Raw genomic sequence first — 20627 nt, 5'->3', positions numbered from 1 at the left:
AAAATTTATTAAAAAAATTTAATAAAATATAAAAAGCATGGCAGGAAATGGTAAAATTTTTAGTTGGTGGAATATAGTAATTTTTATTTTCTTCTTTCAGCATTTACACTTTTGCAGAACTATCTGAAGTAGGAGTTTATTGATTTTTAAATAGAAAAGAGAAAAGCATGACTTGACACTAAAGTGTTTTATGTAGATTGTTAAAACTAGAAATATAAGATGTTCTTGCGCTTGTGTTAGATGCATAATATCTTTGAAAAGCAAAATCCTGAGTAATAATGATAATTAATGCTTCTTGTGCTCACAGTCTATCATTTTGTCTTTCTCACTTTGTTTATTATACTAATTTTTGTACACAGAATTGAAGACACATGTGACAATCTCCCAAAGACACAGCGATCTGTAGTACATTTTTTTCCAACATCAACGGATTCAGATACCACTACACTGCCATGTTCATGGTCATTATCCAATGAAATACCTCTCAGTTACTATCTGTCCAGCCCTCAAGTTAGTGGAGTAACTTTTTCAACAATTGGACCAAAGCCTCTTAAACCTGCTCTAGTGAGCCATTCCCAATCAGAAGACAGCTTGGGTAAGCAAAACATGTACCAAGTGTTTTAGACTACTTTTAAAGCATATAGTTCAATAGAGTCTTTATGTGCCTAGAAGCCAGAATGATGTTTTATTATTTGTCTCCAATAATACTAACTTCTTAATGTCATATGCAGAATAACTTGACTCTGCCCATCCTTGATTCTAGCCCTGGAGTCATATTCAAGTCACGTAAACATATGTGGCCAAGTACATCATCTCTGTGATTAAAATATCTTGAGTTATCATAATAATTCATGGGTTGACCACTTAGATGCTCTAGAATTGCTAAATGATTAAAAATTCTGATGTATAGCATTAACTGCTCTTCCTCTGAATGCTACCAGGAAGATTAACAATGTCTTATGTATGTTATGCTTTAGGAGACTATGGCTTAAGTAACGAAAGATGGGTAGATAAGAGAAAGAAGAAACATAAAGTAGGTAATAAAATGGTGGAGAGAAAAGGGAAAAACAATAAAGAATTTGGAGAAGAGGAAAATGAAAACAGCAGTAAAGTTTTGACAGTTGCCAACAATGCACTCAGCAGTGCTCACACCATGAGGTGTATGTTCCTCACCATGTTTAGGGAACTCTGAGGGTATGTTATCAAGGTTTACTGAAAAGACCACTGCCCTTGGAAACAGAGGACCTAGGTTCAAATCCCCTTTCTAGTCCCAATAACATGGGACATTAAGTAAGGTATTTAGCATCTCTGAGTCCCATTTTCCACACCTACAAAATGGGGATTAAAATATCAGCTTCACAGGGCTATCCTAAGAATTAAATGAGATATTTATGAAAATCACCTAGCACACAGCAAGTGTGCTCAATAAAATTTGTTGTGAATCTGAATGTATCTGTAAGTACCTTCTCATAGAATAGGCTAGATTTGGGGTCTGTATTACCAGTCAACTAACAAGTTTCAAAATTGTTAACACGAATACACCCATGACTACCTGATGTCTTCATTTTCCTCTACCCTTCTGTGGACATTTACAGCCTTGCTCCTTCCTATCTACATTTCATTTTGTTCCTGGTATTTTCCTAAGCCTTTGACACAGTGTTATATAGGATTTTGATCTACTGCCATTATTGTCATATTCCCTGTGCTTCATTGTTTGTATGCCTAAGATACATTTTTTGAAGAAGCCTCCTAAATTCACAATGACCTTTAGCAATGACCAAAATCTATATGCTTAAAAGTGAAAATACACATTTTATATCTAAGGAGGTAATATTTCTCATCCTTTGGCACTGTATCATCATGGTATATGTTCTATATTTGAGTTGAACTGTGAAAGCTCCTAGTATTGAGGGGGAGGGTAACAAATATACTGGTTTCGCCTGGCAAGATGAGAGTTGTGCTGGGATGAAGTCTTCTTCAGTTACTGTAGGTTCTGACTCTGTAGATACATGGCTGAGTCTACCAAGACTTGTTGCATTTGGTTCATTTCATTTCTAGATGAGATAATAACTGGAACTAAAATCAGTGTGTCTTCTTTCCTTTTAGAATACAAAGATTTTCATCCCTCAGGATGAGCTATTAAGGATGCTATATATTCTCTTCCCCCAAAGGAATTTAAAGATTAAGGAAATACTCACTTGAATGGGAATGAACTAACTTAATTCCAAATATTTCTTCTAAACAAAATACTCTGAGGAATCCTCTTTAGGAACTATGTTTTTTTTTTTCCACCTTTCACATTGCTTTGGCTTTGTTAAAGACACAAGAAGATAAAGCACACTCTAGATTGTCTTAATCCTTTGATGATTTTGGATTCAGGGTCACATTGACCAAAGTCCCTGTGCTACAATAATAGCTATCATTTATTGAGTACCCGCTAAATGCCAGGTACTGTGCTAGACACTTACCTATATTATCTTCAATCCTCACATCGCCTCACACAAAGTAGTATTATCCTTATTTTATTTTCAGGAAAACTGAGAATTGGAAGGTTTAAATCATTTGGCTTAGTAAGTGACAGAGCTGGGGTACAGATGTGTCTAAATCCAAGACACATTGCTCTATCTATTTCATCATGATGCCTGTCTGTACTGTTACTCTCTCTTTGCAGATACATAATTAGATTTATCCAGCATGATTCTTTCTATGCAAAATCTTGAAACTTATTTTGTATTTGAATCTTACTACTGAGAATTTTAAAAGAGTAAGAGGTTACAAGAATCTGATTAAGCATTACTTTATCTTTTTAATAAAGTATTTTAGTTAATGAGAGGAAATTTAAGTCTTTACCTGGCAAAATACAGGTAGGAAAGGACTCATTTGAGACTTTAATTTATGAGTAGCAATTTGGGGAGAAAAGCTAATACAAACTAGAATAAAGTTGTACTTACATATAGTGTACCAAATTTGAGAAACTCAAATGTTTTACCTACTCAAAAACTTATGATGCTTGTAGTACAACTTAATCAGTTAAATTGTAATTATGCTGATGATACAATTGATAGTTTAAGATAACTGCAGTAATCTCTAGGAATTGAGTATCACTAAAAATAATCACTGGTTATTTTATAGACTGGTTTAAAGCTTCGAACTATCCTCACTTAGTTTGACTGTGACAGTAAAAAGTATAAAGAATATCATTTTGTAGAAGCAAAGAATAAAGATAGTAGCTTTGGTTTCTTCTAATCTTTTATTTACTTCTCTCTCTATTGTTTCCTTCTTTGGTTTCTTTGAAAGGACTCAACAACTTCAAAATTCCAAAGAAACACACTATGCCGGTGCTTGCTTCTCAGCTAGCTGTGGTTGGGGAAGGGGAAGATTATTTCCTATCTTTGTTTGGTGATTCAAAGAAACTTGTCATGCACTCATTCCCCACCAAGAAAACTTGGAAGCACTTTTCTATGATTCTTGAAGAAGTGGGCCAATCTAGATCCAGGTAAATACTCTATTTGAATTATTTAATATCTTCTATTGGGGTAGGAGTAATAAATTAGTAGGAAATAAAGTTCTAAACTGTCGTTAGATCCATGATCTCATCTAAGACCCTAAGCAATCCATTAAAATATAACTGTTTCATATTCTGGGCAGTTAAAAGGAATCAATATAACTTTCTAGGGAACCAAACAAGGAAAGTTAATTCTTCAAAGATGCCAGAGAAAACAGCACTACATAAGGCTTACCAATAAAGTTAACTCAATTATTCAAGAAAATTTTCATTATTGGCAAATCAATCAGATGGATTTAGAATTCTTTCCTATCTGTCTTGAGTTCAAGACAGAAGGAAAAAGATGGATTTATAACTTACTGATCCATTTTTATGGTTATTAGTATCTGTAGAAAACAAGAATTGATCAGGAAGAAAGTTGATATTAGAACTAAAATAAAAGCTGACGCATCTATGCATTTACTTAACCCTGTTTTTCTTGTTGCACAAACAACAGATTAAATTGTGAATTTTTAGTAATAAACACACATTTTAAAAAAATTTTATTGAAGTATAGTTGATTTGCAATGTCATGTTAATTTCAGGTATACGGCAAAGTGACTCAGTTATACATATATATACATTCTTTTCCATATTCTTTCCATTATGATTTATCACAGGATTCTGAATATAGTTCCCTGTGCTATACAGTACAACCTTGTTGTTTATCCATCTTATGTATACTAGTTTGCATCTGCAAATCCCAAACTCCGAATCCTTCCCTCCCCCACCCCTCCTCCCCCTTGGCAACCAAAAGTCTGTTCTCTATGTCTGTGAGTTTGTTTATGTTTCATAGATATGTTCATTTGTGTCATACTTTAGATTCCACATATAAGTGATACCATATGGTATTTGTCTTTCTCTTTCTGACTTACTTCACTTAGTATGATCATCTCTCAGTCCATCCATGTTGCTGCATATGGCATTATTTCATTCTTTTTTTATGGCTGATGTATAGATAGATAGATAGATAGATACCCCACATCTTCTATATCCATTCATCTGTCAATGGACATTTAGGTTGTTTCCATGGCTTGGCTATTGTAAATAGTGCTGCTATGAACATTGGGGTGCATGTTTCTCTTTGAATTATAGTTTTGTCTGGATATATGCCCAGGAGTGGGATTGCTGGATCATATGGCAACTCTGTTTTTGTTTTTTTGAGGTATCTCCATACTGTTTTCCATAATGGCTGCACCAATTTACATTCCCACCAACAGTGTGTGAGGGTTCCCTTGTCTTCACACCCTCTCCAACATTGATTATTTGTAGACTTTTTAGTTATGGCCATTCTGACCGGTGTGAAGTGGTACCTCACTGCAGTTTTGATTTGCATTTCTCTAATAATTAGTGATGATGAGCATCTTTTCGTGTGCCTTTTGGCATCTATATGTCTTCTTTGGAGAAATGTATACTTACGTCTTCTGCCCATTAGTGATAAGCATATGTTGATAGAGGGTGTTTGAGGACTAAAAGAAGTTGTTAGCCAAAGTTAAGGGTCAAACATAAAGGAAAACTTTTCCCCCTTATGTCAGATTTCCTAAAATCAACCACCTTTGCCACTTAATTGTAGTGAATACCCAAGTGTTCTCTCAACCATCTAAAAGCACTTCATCAAATTATTCATACAGTACTTACCATGTTAAAAATGATGACTTATTTTCAGCAAAACTTCAAAAAAAACTTATGAATATGGTTTTAAGAAACTTTACTCAAACAGATCATGAAGACCTTCAGGTAAGGATCAAGAGAGAAGCAAGTAAAGTAATAAGGCATTCAGAGGATAGCTTTCTTCCCAGGAGAGATGGTCTGGGAAGATTTTGTGAAGGAGTTATCATGGAAAACATCTTGGAAAGATAAGTACATTTTGGATATGCAAATTTGGAGTCTCTGAGAATATTCTAGACCATTGGTTTTCAACTCTACCCACAAAATTGAATCACCAGGGGAGCTTTTAATGTCCTGACTCTACACCAGACTCTTTGAATCAAAATTTCTAGTGGAATTGGGCATCATTTTTTGTTTTTTTGGTTTTTGTTTTAAATGCCATGGTAATTCTAATGCACAGCCAGGGCTGAACAAAGGAGCAACATAAACAAAATGAGGGAGGCAGAAAAGCTAAGATCAGATATGAGTATAAGCATGGATGTACTGAGCAGTGCATGAAGAGGTATAACAGGGTTGTAGGCGTCAGGGTTGGAGACAGATCACAGTGAGCGTTGAATACCAGACAATGTAGACTTCACTATGGGCAATGGGAAGCAATGGGAAAGTTTCAAACAAAGGAGTGACAGGATTCTGATTCAGAATATTTGATCTGTGGCAATGAATATATGAATGAATGCTGGATTTTGTCAAATGCTTTTTATACATCTGTTGAGATGATCATATGATTTTTTATTTCTTAAACGTTAAAGTAGTCCCGCACCCTTAGAATAAACCTCCCTTGGTCAGAATGTTTATCTTTTTCATATATTGTTGAATTCAATTGGCTAAAATTTTGTTTCAAATTTCTGTATCTATGTTTGTGAAGAATACTGGCCTGTAGTTTTCTTTACCTGTTAATGTCTTTGTCTGCCCTGGTATCAGGGTAATACTCAACTCATTAAATGAGTTGGGATATATTCCCTCCTCCTTTACTTTCTAGAAGAGTTTGTGTAGAAGTAATATTATTTTTTCCTTAAATATTTTATAGAATTCATCAGTGAAGCCATCTGGGCCTGGAGTTATTTTGTGAGAAGGTTTTCACCTACAGATTTTACTTCTTTAAAATAGATGTCAAGATAGTCCGGTTACCTATTTCTTCTTGAGTGAACTTGAGTAGTTTGTGTCTTTCAAGGAATTTGTCCATTTCATCTAAGTTGTCAGATTTATTGTTGTAAAATTATACATAATATTCCCTTATTATCCTTTTAGTATCTATAGAATCTGTAGTGATGTCACATTTTTTATTGCTATTAATGGCCGTATGTGTCTTCTCTCTTTTTCCTGATAAATCTTGCTCAAGAGTTATCAATTTTCTTGAGCTTCAAAGAATCAGTGTTTCATTTAATTGATTTTCTCTAATTTTTTTTGCTTTGTTTTCTATTCATAGATTTCCATTCTGATCTGTATTCCCTTTCTTCTGCCTACTTCAGGTTTCATTTTTTTTTTCTAGTTTCTCAAGGTGGAAGTTGAGATCATTGATTTGAAAACATTTTCTCTTCTAATACAAGCATTTAGCACTGTAAAATTTCCCCTAACTACAGCTTTTAGTGGAATCCCACAAATTTTGATGTGTTTTATTTTCATTTTCATTCACTTCAAAGTACCTTTTTTTTAAAATTTAAGTAGAGTTGATTTACAATATTTTGTTAGGTTCAGGTGTGTAGCATAGTGATTCATTTTTTATTATATTCCATTATAGATTATTACAAGATAGTGAATTCCTTGTGTTATACAGTAAATTTTTGTTGCTTATGTATTTTAGGTGTAGTAGTCTGTATCTGTTAATCCCATACTCCTAATTTGTCCCTCCCCTGCCCTCCCTCTCCCCTTGATAACCATAAGTTTGTTTTCTATATCTGTGAGTCTCTTTCTGTTTTGTATATAGATTCATTTGTATTATTTTTTAGATCCCACATGTGATATATTATTTGTCTTTCTCTGACTTACTTCACTAAGTATAAAATTCTCTTGGTCCATCCATGTTGCTGCCAATGGCAATATTTCATTCATTTTTATGTCTGAGTAATATTCCATTGTGTATATATATATATATATATATATATATATATATATATATATATACCACATCTTCATTATCCACTCCTCTGTTGATGGACACTTGGGTTGTTTCCATCCCTTGGCTATTGTAAATAGTACTACTATGAACATTGGGGTGCATGTATCTTTTCAAATTTGAGTTTCCACATTTTCCAGATATATGCCCAGGAGTGGGATTGCTGGATCATATGGTAGCTCTATTTTTAGTTTTGAAGGAACCTCTGTACTGTCTTCCATAGTGGCTGCACCAATTTACATTCCCACCAACAGCAGGAGGGTTTTATTTTCTCCACACCCTCTCCATCATTTATTATTTGTAGACTTTTTAATGATAGCCATTCTGACAGGTGTGAGGTGATTCCCCATTGTGGTTTTGATTTGCATTTCTCTAATAATTAGCGATGTTGAGCATCTTTTCATGTGTCTTCTTTGGAAAAATGTCTGTTTAGGTCTTCACCCATTTTTGGATGTAGTTTTTTGTTTCTTCACTATTGAGTTGTATGAGCTGCTTATACATTTTGGATATTAACCCCCTGTTGGTTGCATCATTTGCAATTGTTTTCCCCCATTCCATAGGTTGTCTTTTCGTTTTGTTGATGGTTTCCTTTGCTGTGTAAAAGCTTTTAAGTTTGGTTATGTCCCATTTGTTTACTTTTGCTTTTATTTCTTTTGCCTTGGGCGACTGATCTAAGAAAATATTGCTACAACCTATGTTAAATTATGTTCTGCCTATGTTCTCTTCTAGGAGTTATATGGTGTCATGTCTTACATTTAGGTCTTTAAACAATTTTGACTTTACTTTTGCATATGGTGTGAGGAAATGTTCTAATTTCATTGATTTACATCCAGCTTTAGCTGTCCAGCTTTCCCAACAACACTTGTTGAAGAGATGGTCATTTCTCCATTGTATATTCTTCTTTCCTTTGTCGTACATTAATTGATAATAGGTGTGTGGGTTTATTTCTGGGCTCTCTATCTTGTTGCATTGATCCATAAGTCTGTTTTTGTGCCAATACCACAGTTTTGATTACTGCAGGTTTGTAGTACAGTCCGAAGTGTGGAAGAGTTACACTTCCAGCTTTTGTTCTTTTTCCTCAGTATCGCTTTGGCAATTCTGGGGTTTTGTGATTCCATATAAGTTTTAGGATATTTGCTCTGGTTCTGAAAAAAATGTCACGGTATTTTGATAGCGATTGCATTAAATCTGTAAATTGCTTTGGGTACTATGGCCATTTTAATAATATTAATTCTTCCTATCCAAAAACATCATATATCTTTCCATTTCTTTGAATCTTCTGCACTTTCCTTTGTCACTGTGTTATATTTTTCAGCATATAGGTCTTTTACCTCCTTGGTTAAGTTTATTCCTAAGTATTTTATTCTTTTTGACAAGATTTGAAATAAGATTTTTAAATTTCTCTTTCTGTTACTTTATTATTAGTGTATAAAAATGCAAGAAATTTCTGTATATTAATCTTGTATCCTGCTACCTTGCTGAATTCATTCATTAGTTCTAATAGTTTTTGTGTGGAGACTCCATATAGAGTATAATGTCATCTGCAATACTGACAGTTTTACCTTCTTCCCTTTCAATTTTTCTTGTCTGATTGCTGTGGTGTTGAACATCACTTGAAGAGGTGTTTTTATGTGGGAACATCCCTGTGTAGACATTGTGTGTCCAGCGTTTTTGGTGTGATGACTGCTTTTGATATGGACATTTGCCATGTCTTTCCTAAAGGTGTGCTGGCCATTATCCCCTTGATAGGGGTGTGGTTGGTGTTGTAGTGTGTAGAGCCTGTGCAGGTTGTGAGGCTGGACTTACTCTCTGGTCCATGGCTGTTGCTGCCCTGTCAGGAGCAGGGTCTACTTCCCAGTTGTTGGAGCAGAAGCCCTGAGGATCAGGTTCAATCAGACTCTGTTGCCCTTGAGTGCACGCCCTGCCCCAAAGGAGGTGATTGCTGAAGCAATGAGGTCTGTGCAGTCACAGAGGACCTATGCACTGCTTGTGTAGGTGTCCACGGTTCTGATCAGAAGCAGCACCAAGGTCACTTACCTTTCTTTGTTGTGTTTGTCCTAAATCTAGTGCAAAGCTGTGATGTGAAGTAGGCTGGGGCTGGGGGTTGAGGTATTGTGGCTGCAGGAATTGAGGTGGTTCAGCTGCTGCCTGAGATCTGGGCTGCCTCTGTGGCAGTCTTCTTCCAGGACCCAGATCTAGTGCTAAGCTGCAGTATGGAGTGGGCAGAGCCCAGGGCACTCTCACCGGGAGAGCTGCTGTGTACTCCTGAGTGTGCTGACAGTGGCCACCGCTGCTCCACCCGGAACACACTCCAGGCTCTCCTTGCTATCTCTGCATAGCTAGATTGAGTCCTCTCCCAGGGATAGTCTTCCCAAGATTCAGCACTTAGCTGTGGCATCAAAATAGTTTCTAGTTTCCATTTTTATTTCTTCTTTGATCCTTGAGTAATAAGAAGTCTATTATTTAGCTCCCAAATATTTTACAGACTTTTCCAGTTCTGATGATTTTCCAGATATCTTTTGTTACTGATTTCTAATTCGGTTTCATAGTGGTCAAAGAACATAATTTATATGACTTGAGTCCTTTTAAATGTATTGAGACTTGCTTTATAGCAGATATTGTCTATCCTGGTAAATGTTTTGGTAAATATATTTATTGTTGAGTGGAGTGTTTTGTAAATATTGATCAGGTCAAATTGATTGATGGTGTTAAGTCTATTGTCTTTTTTGTTGATTTTCTGTCCATCAATTATTGAAAAAGGGGTGTTAAAATTTCCAACTATAATTGTGGATTCATTGATTTCTTCTTGCAGTTCTATCAGTTTTAGTTTCATGTATTTTGAAGCCCTGTTTTTAGGTGTATAAACATTTAGGATTGTTATATCTTCTTCCAACATAGAATTGATGTCTATATCATTATGAAATAAACTTCTTTATCCATGGCATTATTCTTTGCTCAGAAATCTACTATGTCTAATATCAATATAGGCATTCCAGCTTTCTTTTACTAGTGTTAACATGGTATATCTTTTTTTATCCTTTTACTTTTAGCCTATTTGTGTCTTTATATTTAATATTACGTTTTGTATCGACAGGTAGAATGCAGTAGGCTTGCTCTTTCATCTTCTGACAATCTCTGTCTTTTAATTTGGGCATTTAAACAATTTAGATTTAAAGTAATTTTTAATATGGTTGATTAATTCTATTATCTTGTTGTTCATTTTCTATTTGTCCCAACTGTTCTGTTCTCTCTTTCTTCTTTTTCTGTCTTCTTTGAAATTAATCATTATTTATATTCCATTTTATCTCCATTGTTGGCTGATTAGCTATAACTCTTTTATTTTAGGGGTTCCTTCCAGGTTTATAGGATACATCTTGAGCCTATTACAGACTACCCTCATCTTATATTTTACCACTTCACAAATAGTATAAGAGCCTTAGAATACTATAATTTCATTTCTCTTTTCCCAGCCATTGTGCTTCTGCTGTCACGTATTTTACTTCTACATATGGTGTAAATCCCATACTCCATAGTTATTTTGGCTTAAATAATCAATTTTTAAAAGAAATTTAAATGATAAGAAAAATATTATATATTTACCCTTATGTATTTTCACTGCTTTTCTTTGCTTTTTAGTTCTTTTTGTTTGTTTTGTTTTGTTTATTTTTTTGATCTATAAATTATATTTCCATCCATTTTAATTATGCTAGTACCTGAAAAGAACTTCCTTTAACATTTTTTGTAGTATGGATCTGCTTATAACCATTTCTTCTTTCACTTTTTTTAGACAGTTTTATTGAGATATCATTGACATAATTGCATATATTTAAGACGTACAACTTCATTTTTTTGTCTTTTGGGGGTTTTTATTGAGATATAATTGACAAATAACATTGTGTAACTTACATAATGATTTGATACTCATATGTATTGTGAAATGATTACTGTAATAAAATTAGTTAACACATCCTTCACATAATTACCTTTTTTTTTTTTCTGGTGAGAACATTTAAGATCCACTGTCTACTGTCTTAGCAATTTTCAAGTATATAATACCGTATTTTTAACTATAGTCACCATGCTGTTCATAAGATTCCCAGAAATTATTCATCTTATAACTGGAAGTTTTTATCCTTTGACCAATATTTCCCCCATTTCCCCTACCTTCTATCCTCTGGCAAACACTGTTCTAATTTCTGTTTATATGAATTCAGCTTTTTAAAATTCCACATATAAGTGAGATCATAGAGTATTTGTCTTTCTCTGTCTGATTTATTTCACTTAGCATAATGTGCTCAACATCCATCCATGTTGTCACAAATGGCAGGTCGTCCTTCATTTTATGGCTGAATAATACTCCATTACATATATGTGTGTGTGTGTGTGTGTGTGTGTGTGTGTGTGTATGTGTGTGTATATATATATATATATATATATATATATATACAGCTGACTCTTGAACAACACAGGTATGAACTGCTTGGGTTCACTTATAGGTGGAATTTTTTCAATTAATACTCCAGTACTACATGATCTGTGTTTGGCTGAATCCGTGGATGTGGAATCATGGATATGGAGGGCAGACTATAAAGTTATATGCTGATTTTCCACTGTGTGTGTGGTCGGCACCCCTAACCCCTGCACTGTTCAATAATCAACTGTATTTATAAAATAAATACCACATTCACTTTATCCATTCATCTGTCAATGGACACTTTGTGTCTGTATCTTGGCTATTGTGAATAATGCTGCAATGAACATGGTGGTGCAGATAACTCAACAAATGGTAATTTTATTTCCTTCAAATACCTGGAAGTGGGATTGCTGGATCATATGGTAGTTCTATTTTTAATCTTTTGAAGAGCCTCCACACTGTTTTCCATAGCACTGCATCAATTTACATTCCCACCAACAGTGCACAGGGTTCCCTTTTCTCTGCATCTTCGCCAATACTTATTGTTGTCTCTTTGATAACAGCTATTCTTACAGGTGTGAGGTGATATCTCATTGTGGTTTTGATTGTGTTTCCCTGTGATTAGTAATGTTAAGCCCCTTTTTATGTACCTGTTGGCCATTCACATATCTTCTTTGGGAAAATGTCTATTCAGGTCCTTTCCCATTTTTTATTTGCATTATTTGATATTTTGCTATTGAGTTGTGTGAGTTCCTTATATATTTTAGATATTAACCCCTTATCAAATATATGATTTGCAAATATTTTTTCCCATTTTGTAGGTTGCCTTTTCATTTTGTTGATTGTTTCCTTTGCTGTGCAGGAGCTTTTTAAATTGAGGTAATCCCATTTTTCTATATTTGCTTTTCTCACCTGTGCTTTTGGTGTGTTAGCTAAGAAATTATTGTCAAGACGAATGTCAAGAAGGTTTTCCCCCATATTTTCTTATAGGAGTTTTATGGTTTTGAGCCTTACCTTTAAGTCTTTAACCCACTTTGAGTTGATTTTTGTGTATGGTGTGTGATAGAGGTCCAATTTCATTTTTTGCATGTGGATATCCACTTTTCCAGCACTTATTAAAGAGACTATTCTTTCCCCATCTCTTGGCACTCCTGTTGAAGAGCAGTAGACCATAAATGTGTGGGTTTGTTTCTGGGTTCTCTATTCTGTTCCATTGGTCTATATGTCTTTTTTAATGCTGGTACCACACTGTTTTAGTTACTTTAGCTTTATAATATAATTTGAAGTCAGGAAGTGTCATACTTCCAGCTTTATTCTTGCTCAAGAATGCTTTGGCTATTTGGGGTCTTTTGTAGTTTCACATAAATTTTAGGATTTTTTTTTTTTTTTTACAGCTTCTGTTTAAAAATGCCATTGGGATTTTGATGGGGATTGCATTGAATCTCTAAATCACTTTGACTGGTATGAACATTTTGACAACATTACTTCTTCCAATCCATGAACATGGAATGTCTTTCCATTTATTTGTGTCTTTTTAAATTTCCTTCACCAGTGTTTTGTAGTTTTCAGTGTATAAATCTTTCATTTTTTTGGTTAAGTTATTGCCTAAGTATTTTGTTCTTTTGTTGCTAATGTAAATGGGATCGTTTTCTTAATTTCCCTTTTGGTTAGTTCATTGTTAGTGTACAGAAATGCCACTGATTTTTGTATGTTGATTTTCGCATCCTACAATTTACTGAATTTGTTTTGTGGTGTTCTTAGGGTTTTTTACCTATATGATCATGTCATCTGCAAACAGATAATTCACTTATTCCCTTCTAATTTGGCACCTTCTGTTTCTTTTTCTTTCCTGATTGCTCTGGGTAGGACTTCCAGTACTAAGATGAATAGCAGTGGTGAGAATAGGCATCCTTGCCTTGTTGTGGATCTTAGAGGAAGTTTTTCCTCATTGATTGTGTTAGCTGTGGGCTTTTCATATATGTCCTTTATTGTGCTGAGGTATGGTCCTTCTTTACCTATTTTTTGAGAGTTTTTATAGTGAAAAGATGTTGAATTTTGTCAAATACTTTTTCTGAATCTGATTAAAAAGTGTGATCATGTGGTCTTTGTCTTTCCATGTGTTAATGGCAACTATAAACACAGGTGCCAATTTTCATAGATAATGTTAGGTAGATGCATATTGGAAGAACTGAAATGCTAAAGATAAGTTTAATAAACTTTAGAGTAGCAAAAATCTAAAGTAAGATAAGTAAAGTAGCATGGAGCTATCAAGTAGACTACAACAACTAGAAAAATCAGAGCTTAAATAACGAAAAATTGTCATTTTTAAAGAAGTGATATAGCCATTTGTCTTTTCAATCTCTATAAATCAAGACCATGCAAAGGCTACTGACAGAATGATTGGTACATCACTCTACACTCAGCCCGTCACAACTTAGAGGTTTCAAGTCATTTTCCTACTAAGGAAAAATGGGAAGGCTTACAGGGAAGAAAAAAAAGATAACTACAGAAGGTTGTGTGATAGCAGATTAACAGCCCTGGCTCAGTGAATTTCCATGTATTATGTGAAGTATTTTCCTGTAACTTTTGGCCTTATATCAAAAGGAAGGCAAATGAAGTGGCTAGCCCTGATATGAACAATGGTATTTTTTCTTTCAGACAAGCTAATTTATTCTACTTATATGCATAAAATAAAAAATTTAACATGAATGAATAAACGTTTCACTTGAATAATGAAATGTTTTTGAAAAGCAACTGTACATATCCAATTACATATATGATAACAAAGAGATAACTGAGCTATTCTAGAGTCATCTGGTTAAAAGAAAAACTCAAACTACTGCTCATCTTCCCAGGCAGAAAAAGCAAGTCTCAAAAACAAAAAGGAATTCTGTCAAAAAATAAAAACATCCCACAGAGATTTCAGTTAACACTAGAATGAGGATGACATAGAGAAATTCTAGGGCTATTCTATAAGAGTAAAAATGTTATATCTACAATTTAGTAAAAACCATAACAGTAATGTAAAAGAAAGGAACAGGTATATACATTGCTCAAAAGTGAACCTCTCTACAAAACAGGCAACCTCATACAATGTAGTATGGGTATAAAGTGAGACCACTGAAGGCAGTTTGGTAGTGTAGATCAAGGTTTCATAGATTGGGACTTACCTGGTGGCACAGTGGTTAAGACTCCACACTCCCAATGCAGGGGGCCCCAGTTCGATCCCTGGCCAGAGAACTAGATCCCACACGCATGCTGCAACTAAGAGTTCTCATGCCACAACTAAGGAGCCATGTGCCATAACTAAGGAGCCAGTGAGCTGCAACTAAGGAGCCCATGAACCACAACTAAGGAGCCCGCTTGCCACAACTAAGATCCGGCACAACCAAATAAATAAATAAATACATAAAGATTTCATAGATTTTACATCTTATATTCTCACAAGTCCTCTTCTAGGAGAGGAAACTCAGAGTGATAACCTGACATTTGGAGCCACTTTTCTCCTCAAAACAGTTGTCAATTTGAAAGCAGCAGCTAAGAGGCTGAGAAGTTATTCAAAGATTTTGGCAGTCTCACGGGACTGGGTGAATAAAAATTGGCTTGATTCAGGGCCTGTCAAGAAGGAGGGTCATTGATAAACACCCCAGGCTTTCAGTTGTAACTTCAAAGGTACACACAGTATTAAGGCTATCTTCAAAATAAACCAGCCTAATTGGGGCCAAAGCCTAGTGTCAAATTATTTCACACCCTGATTGGATTAAAGTGGTTTCCCCCCAATGTAGATGGCTGCCAGAAGTTAAAGTAAATCCTCTCTGGATCAAGAAAAAATTATACATAGCTTTAAATTACCTCTGCAATGTTTAATCTATCATACTAGGCACTAAGTCAAAAATAACAAGGCATACAAACAATAAAAGTTGACCCAAAACTAAGATTAAAAATGGACAATAAAAACAGGCCTAGGTGATCCAGATATTATGGTTATCTGACAGGGATTTTTAAATAACCTTGACTAAAATAGTCAAGGAATTAAATGACAAGAAAAGTTTTTAGCATAGAACTGGAAACTAAAAATAAAAGAATCAGTAGGAAATTCTAGAAAAAAAATCCAATAACAGAAATTACTATTTCAAAAGTAGATGAGTTTAACAATATATTTGATGCAACAGAAGAGAGAATTATTGAACCGGAACATTCTCAGAAGAAAACATCCAGGCTGAATTATAGAGAGCAAAGAGATTAGAAAAAACAAGCATAAGGAAAACTTAGGGCAAGATTTTTAAAAATCTAAATGCTTGTAATTGAAGTCACTAAGGAGAGTAGAGAAGGACTGAGGTAGAACAGTATTGGTGGAAATACTGGCAGAGAATTTTCCCAAAAATGAAATACATCAAGCCACAGGTACAAACAACACTACCAACTCCCAGCAAGAGAAAACGTAGGGGACAAAAAAAAAAACAAAACCTTAGGTATGATGTAGAAAAACTTCTAAAACAGTTGTAAGGAAAATCTTAGCCAGAGAAAAAGGACACTTACCTTCAAAGGAACAACAAAAAGATTGGTAGCTGGTTTATCAACAGAAAAATAGAAAACAGAAAACTCTGGAATAAATCTCTGGTGAGGGCATTGAGACCAAAACTGCAGGCAATATTTTTAGCACTGTGATTCTACAATTCATAAGAAGCATATGTTAGTTTTCTCTTGCTGTCATAGGAAGTTATTACCAACATAGCAACTTAACATGGATAATACCCACTTATTACCACACAGTTCTTTCAAAAATTTCTGTATATATTTAAATACTATCCTATAAATCCATCATAAAAATGTAGAACAACCCTATAGAAATGGACTAAATTATATGAAAGACAATTTTCAAAAGAAAACTGAGTAGCCAATAAGTAGCTTACTCAGCTGCACTATAAACAGGGAAAATCAAGTTAAAATAACAATGAGATATTTTGTACCCAAGATATTAAGTATTAAGAAGTCTGAAAATTTCAAGTGTTGTGGAACAAGAAGAAGGAATAGCGCATGCACAGGCAATGGGTGAAGCATGCAATGACATGAATTATCACAAGTCTTGTGAGAAATTCTTGTGGTTTTGCAATTTAAGCAAAGATAGGAAGTAGGGAAAAAAAGAAATTAAAGAGGCTGATAGATTACGTAGGGCCTTGTTTCCATGCTGTGACATTGGTGTTTTCTCTAGAAAGAAATGGTCAGACTTTGAAGGATTTATCCTTGTACAAAGATTGCTCTGGAAGCAAAATGTTGAATGGTTAGGAGGGAGCAAGACTGGAGAAACCAGTTAAGACACTGTTACACTGTGACACAGAGGTGATGAGAGCCTAATGAAGACAGCAGCAATAGGGATGGAGAGAAGGCACTATATACAGAAGATACTAAAGAGTAATATTAATAGAACATCATCACAAACAAGTCATTGGGATCTAATGAAGACAGCAGCAATAGGGATGGAGAGAAGGCACTATATACAGAAGATACTAAAGAGTAATATTAATAGAACATCATCACAGATAAGGCAAGAAGGATAAGACAGCAGGAAAGTAATAGAAGTTTCAGGCGTGGCCAACAGGATAAATGATGATGAAATTTCCTGGAATAGGTTTTCTACTTTTCTAAAATGATGAATTCATTTTGGAGCATGTTGATTTAGAGGTATCTTTGGGGTCTTTCTTTCTACGGGGTCTATGGGTCTGAAGCTCAGCAGGAAAAGGATTTAGATTTAGCAGTCATCAGTGTATTAATGGTTGCTGAAAACCCTGTTTGTGGGTGATATCACGTGTATAGAGTGTGATGGGAATAAAAGAGGGTTAAGGGCAGAATCCCAGGGATTCACGTCTGAGAAATGGATGAAGGAAGAGAAATCTGAAAAAGAGACTATAAAGGAGCAACCAGACTGGTAGAAGAAAAACAGTGGACTTGGGGAAACAAGGAGAGAAGGACCTGTCTGGCAGAGGCAGGTATCACAGAGACATTAAGACAAAGACTGAGTGGTGGGAATGTAAATTGAACCACTATGGAAAACAGTATGGAAGTCCCTCAAAAAATTAAAAACAGAACTATCATATAATCCAGCAATTCCACTTTTGTGTATTTATCTGAAGAAAGCAAAACCTCTAATTCAAAAAGATATATGCACCACCATATTCACTGCAGCATTATTTACAATAGCCAAGATATGGAAACGACCTAAGTGTCCATCAATGGACGATTGGTAAATAAAATGTGGTATAAATATAAAATGCAATATTATTCAGCCATAAAAAAAGAATTAAATCTTGCCATTTGCAACAACATGGATGGACCTTGAAGGCATTGTGCTAAGTAAAATAAGTCAGAGAAAGACAAATACCATATGATCTCACTTATCAATGAAAGCTAAAAAAAAAAAAGAACTCATCGATACAGAGAACAGATTGGTTGCCAGAAGCAAGAGGTGGGGAGTGGGCAAAATGGGAGAAGGGGGTCAAAAAGTACAGATTTCCATTTCTAAAATAAATAAGTCATTGGGATGTAATGTACAGAATGGAGACCACAGTTACTAATACTGTATTGTATTGAAAGTTGCTAGGAGAGTAGATCTTAACAGTTGTCCTCACAAGAAAAAATAATTGTAACTATATATGGTGATCAATGTTGTTAACTAGATTTATTGTGGTGATCATTTTGCCTTATATACAAATACTGAATCATTATGTTGTACACCCCAAACTAATATAATGTTATATGTCAATTATACCTCTATTTAAAAAAAGACAGAGACTGAAAAGTTACCACTCAATTTACTGATTGATGACCAATTTAAGAGGGCCTAATCATCTTGGTCTAAGGCAGAAATATATGGTCGTGGGTTGAGGGAGTGAATAAGAGATGAAGAACTCATGCCGTAGTCTTTCCAAAAGCTCGGTTGTGATGGCAGTAGGAAGTGGAAGCCAGAGGAGGATTGTGTTTTTCTTTTTTAAGGTTATAGCACTTGGAAGATATGTACATATTTGGGGGAAAGAGGCAGTCTAGAGGGAGAGGTTGGTGTGAAAGGAGAAAAATGAATGAGACTGAAACACCAAAGCAGCAGCAGGAGGTGGTAAGCAGAGTTTCACTTTAGATGGGAGAAGGGTTCCTCTTGCACTGAAACGAGGTGGCTAGAACGAAGAGGTCAGTGTGGGCATGGGTGAACCTGCATCTAAGTGGAAAGCAGGAAAACACACTTCTTTCTGATGGCTCTATTTTCTTAGTGAGATCATTTTCTGACAATAAAACTGGAGATGTGAGGCAGGGATTTGAATGTTGTTGAGGGAATGACAGAAGGTGCTGGCTCAGCTCATGAAGAACACAGTTTGCTGCCAATCGCTAAGGGCCCACATGTGGCTGGAGGCCACTAATTCATTTGCTGGCAGCAGTCTATACTGTGTGTGTGTGTGTGTGTGTGTGTGTGTGTGTGTGTGTGTATGTGTGTGTATCTTCTAGCAGTGCTCAACCACCAGGGTGTATACAAAATTTAAACAATTTGAATGGTTGGATCAAACTTCTTTGAGATTTTACTAGTTGCAAAGAAGAACAAGAACTGACATTTATTGAGAGAACTTGGACATGGCAGTTAATCTCTCTAAACCTCAGTTTCCTTTTCTATAAAGTTGGACTAAAAATAGTACCTGTCTCACTGGGTTGTTGTGAGAATTAAATGAGGTAATACAGTTTTTTCCAAATTTTTTATGGTGAACTTCAATAAGAAATATGTAGCCTTTTGTGAGAATTAAATAAGTAACTACCAGTCCACAATGCCTTTACCAAAACATTTGGAGACTTACATGTTTCCAAATTCAGAATTTGGAGGATTTTAAGAAAGTAATATGGTGACTAGAACACATATTACGTAACACCCCAATAGGGCTTGGAGAAGTATCCAAAATCAAACAGTAATCTTTCCACAGCCAAATTTATGAATAGTTACACAAATCATGAATGAAGACAGTAACTAGCCTGTCCTCAGTTTCAGGTCAGGTTTTGCCACCAAAGGAATTCAGGTCAGATTTTGCTTTAAGTGTGTTTTTTTAAGAATCTTTTGGTTTTTCAGATATGTTTGCATTTCGGAATTATAGATATGAAATCATAGATTTATTGATAATATCTTAAAAGTGCCTGGCACATCATAAGTATTGGTTCCTATTATTGGTAGGGGTATATTTCATTTTTAAAGTTATGTCCCTAACCCACCAAAGGGATTTCATGGCTTATTGGGTTGGCCAAAAGTTTCATTCGTTTTTTTTCCGTAAGATGACTCTAGTAGCACTTAGTTGTCTTTAACTTCATTCAAAACAATTTTGTTAGATTGTATGTGACAGCTGTCATATAAGCATGCATTTAAAAAAAGACGTCAAAATTGGTGAATTTTTGTGTGGCCATTTTAATATTGAAGATGGAAGGAAAAAAGCAACATTTTCGGCATATTATGCTTTATTATTTCAAGAAAAGTAAAAATGCAACCCACATGCAAAAAAAGATTTGTGCAGTGTATGGAGAAGTTGCTGTGACTGATCGAATGTGTCAAAAGTGGTTTGCAAAACTTTGTGGTGGAGATTTCTCGCTGGACAACGCTCCATGGTCAGGTAGACCAGTTGAAGTTGATACCGATCAACTCGAGACATTAACTGACAGCAATCAACGTTATACCATGCGGGAGATAGCCAACATACTCAAAATATCCAAATCAAACATTGAAAATCATTTGCACCAGCTTAGTTACGTCAATCGCTTTGATGTTTGGGTTCCACATAAGTTAAGCAAAAAAAACCTTCTTGACTGTATTTCCACATACGATTCTCTACTGAAATGTAATGAAAACGTTCCGCTTTTTAAACAAATTG

General features: G+C 35.0%; 1 protein-coding gene across 1 annotated transcript in view; it reads left to right on the top strand.

Annotated features, from left to right (window-relative positions):
- The first annotated feature begins 511 nt into the window (after positions 1-511).
- The window catches only part of LMNTD1 (lamin tail domain containing 1), a 45233-nt gene continuing 25117 nt past the window's right edge, over positions 512-20627 (top strand). Inside the window, exons 1-2 of the mRNA XM_082666762.1 lie at positions 512-595; positions 3298-3496. Coding sequence (XP_082522888.1) covers positions 3333-3496 — 164 coding nt within the window. The 5' untranslated portion in view covers positions 512-595; positions 3298-3332. The remainder of the gene's footprint in view (positions 596-3297; positions 3497-20627) is intronic.

This window comes from Grampus griseus (genome assembly GCF_964374135.1).
Source record: "Grampus griseus genome assembly, chromosome: 11".
NCBI lineage: Eukaryota > Metazoa > Chordata > Mammalia > Artiodactyla > Delphinidae > Grampus > Grampus griseus.
The sequence above is the reverse complement of the archived record's forward strand: the minus strand, read 5'-3'. Positions and strand labels throughout refer to the sequence as shown.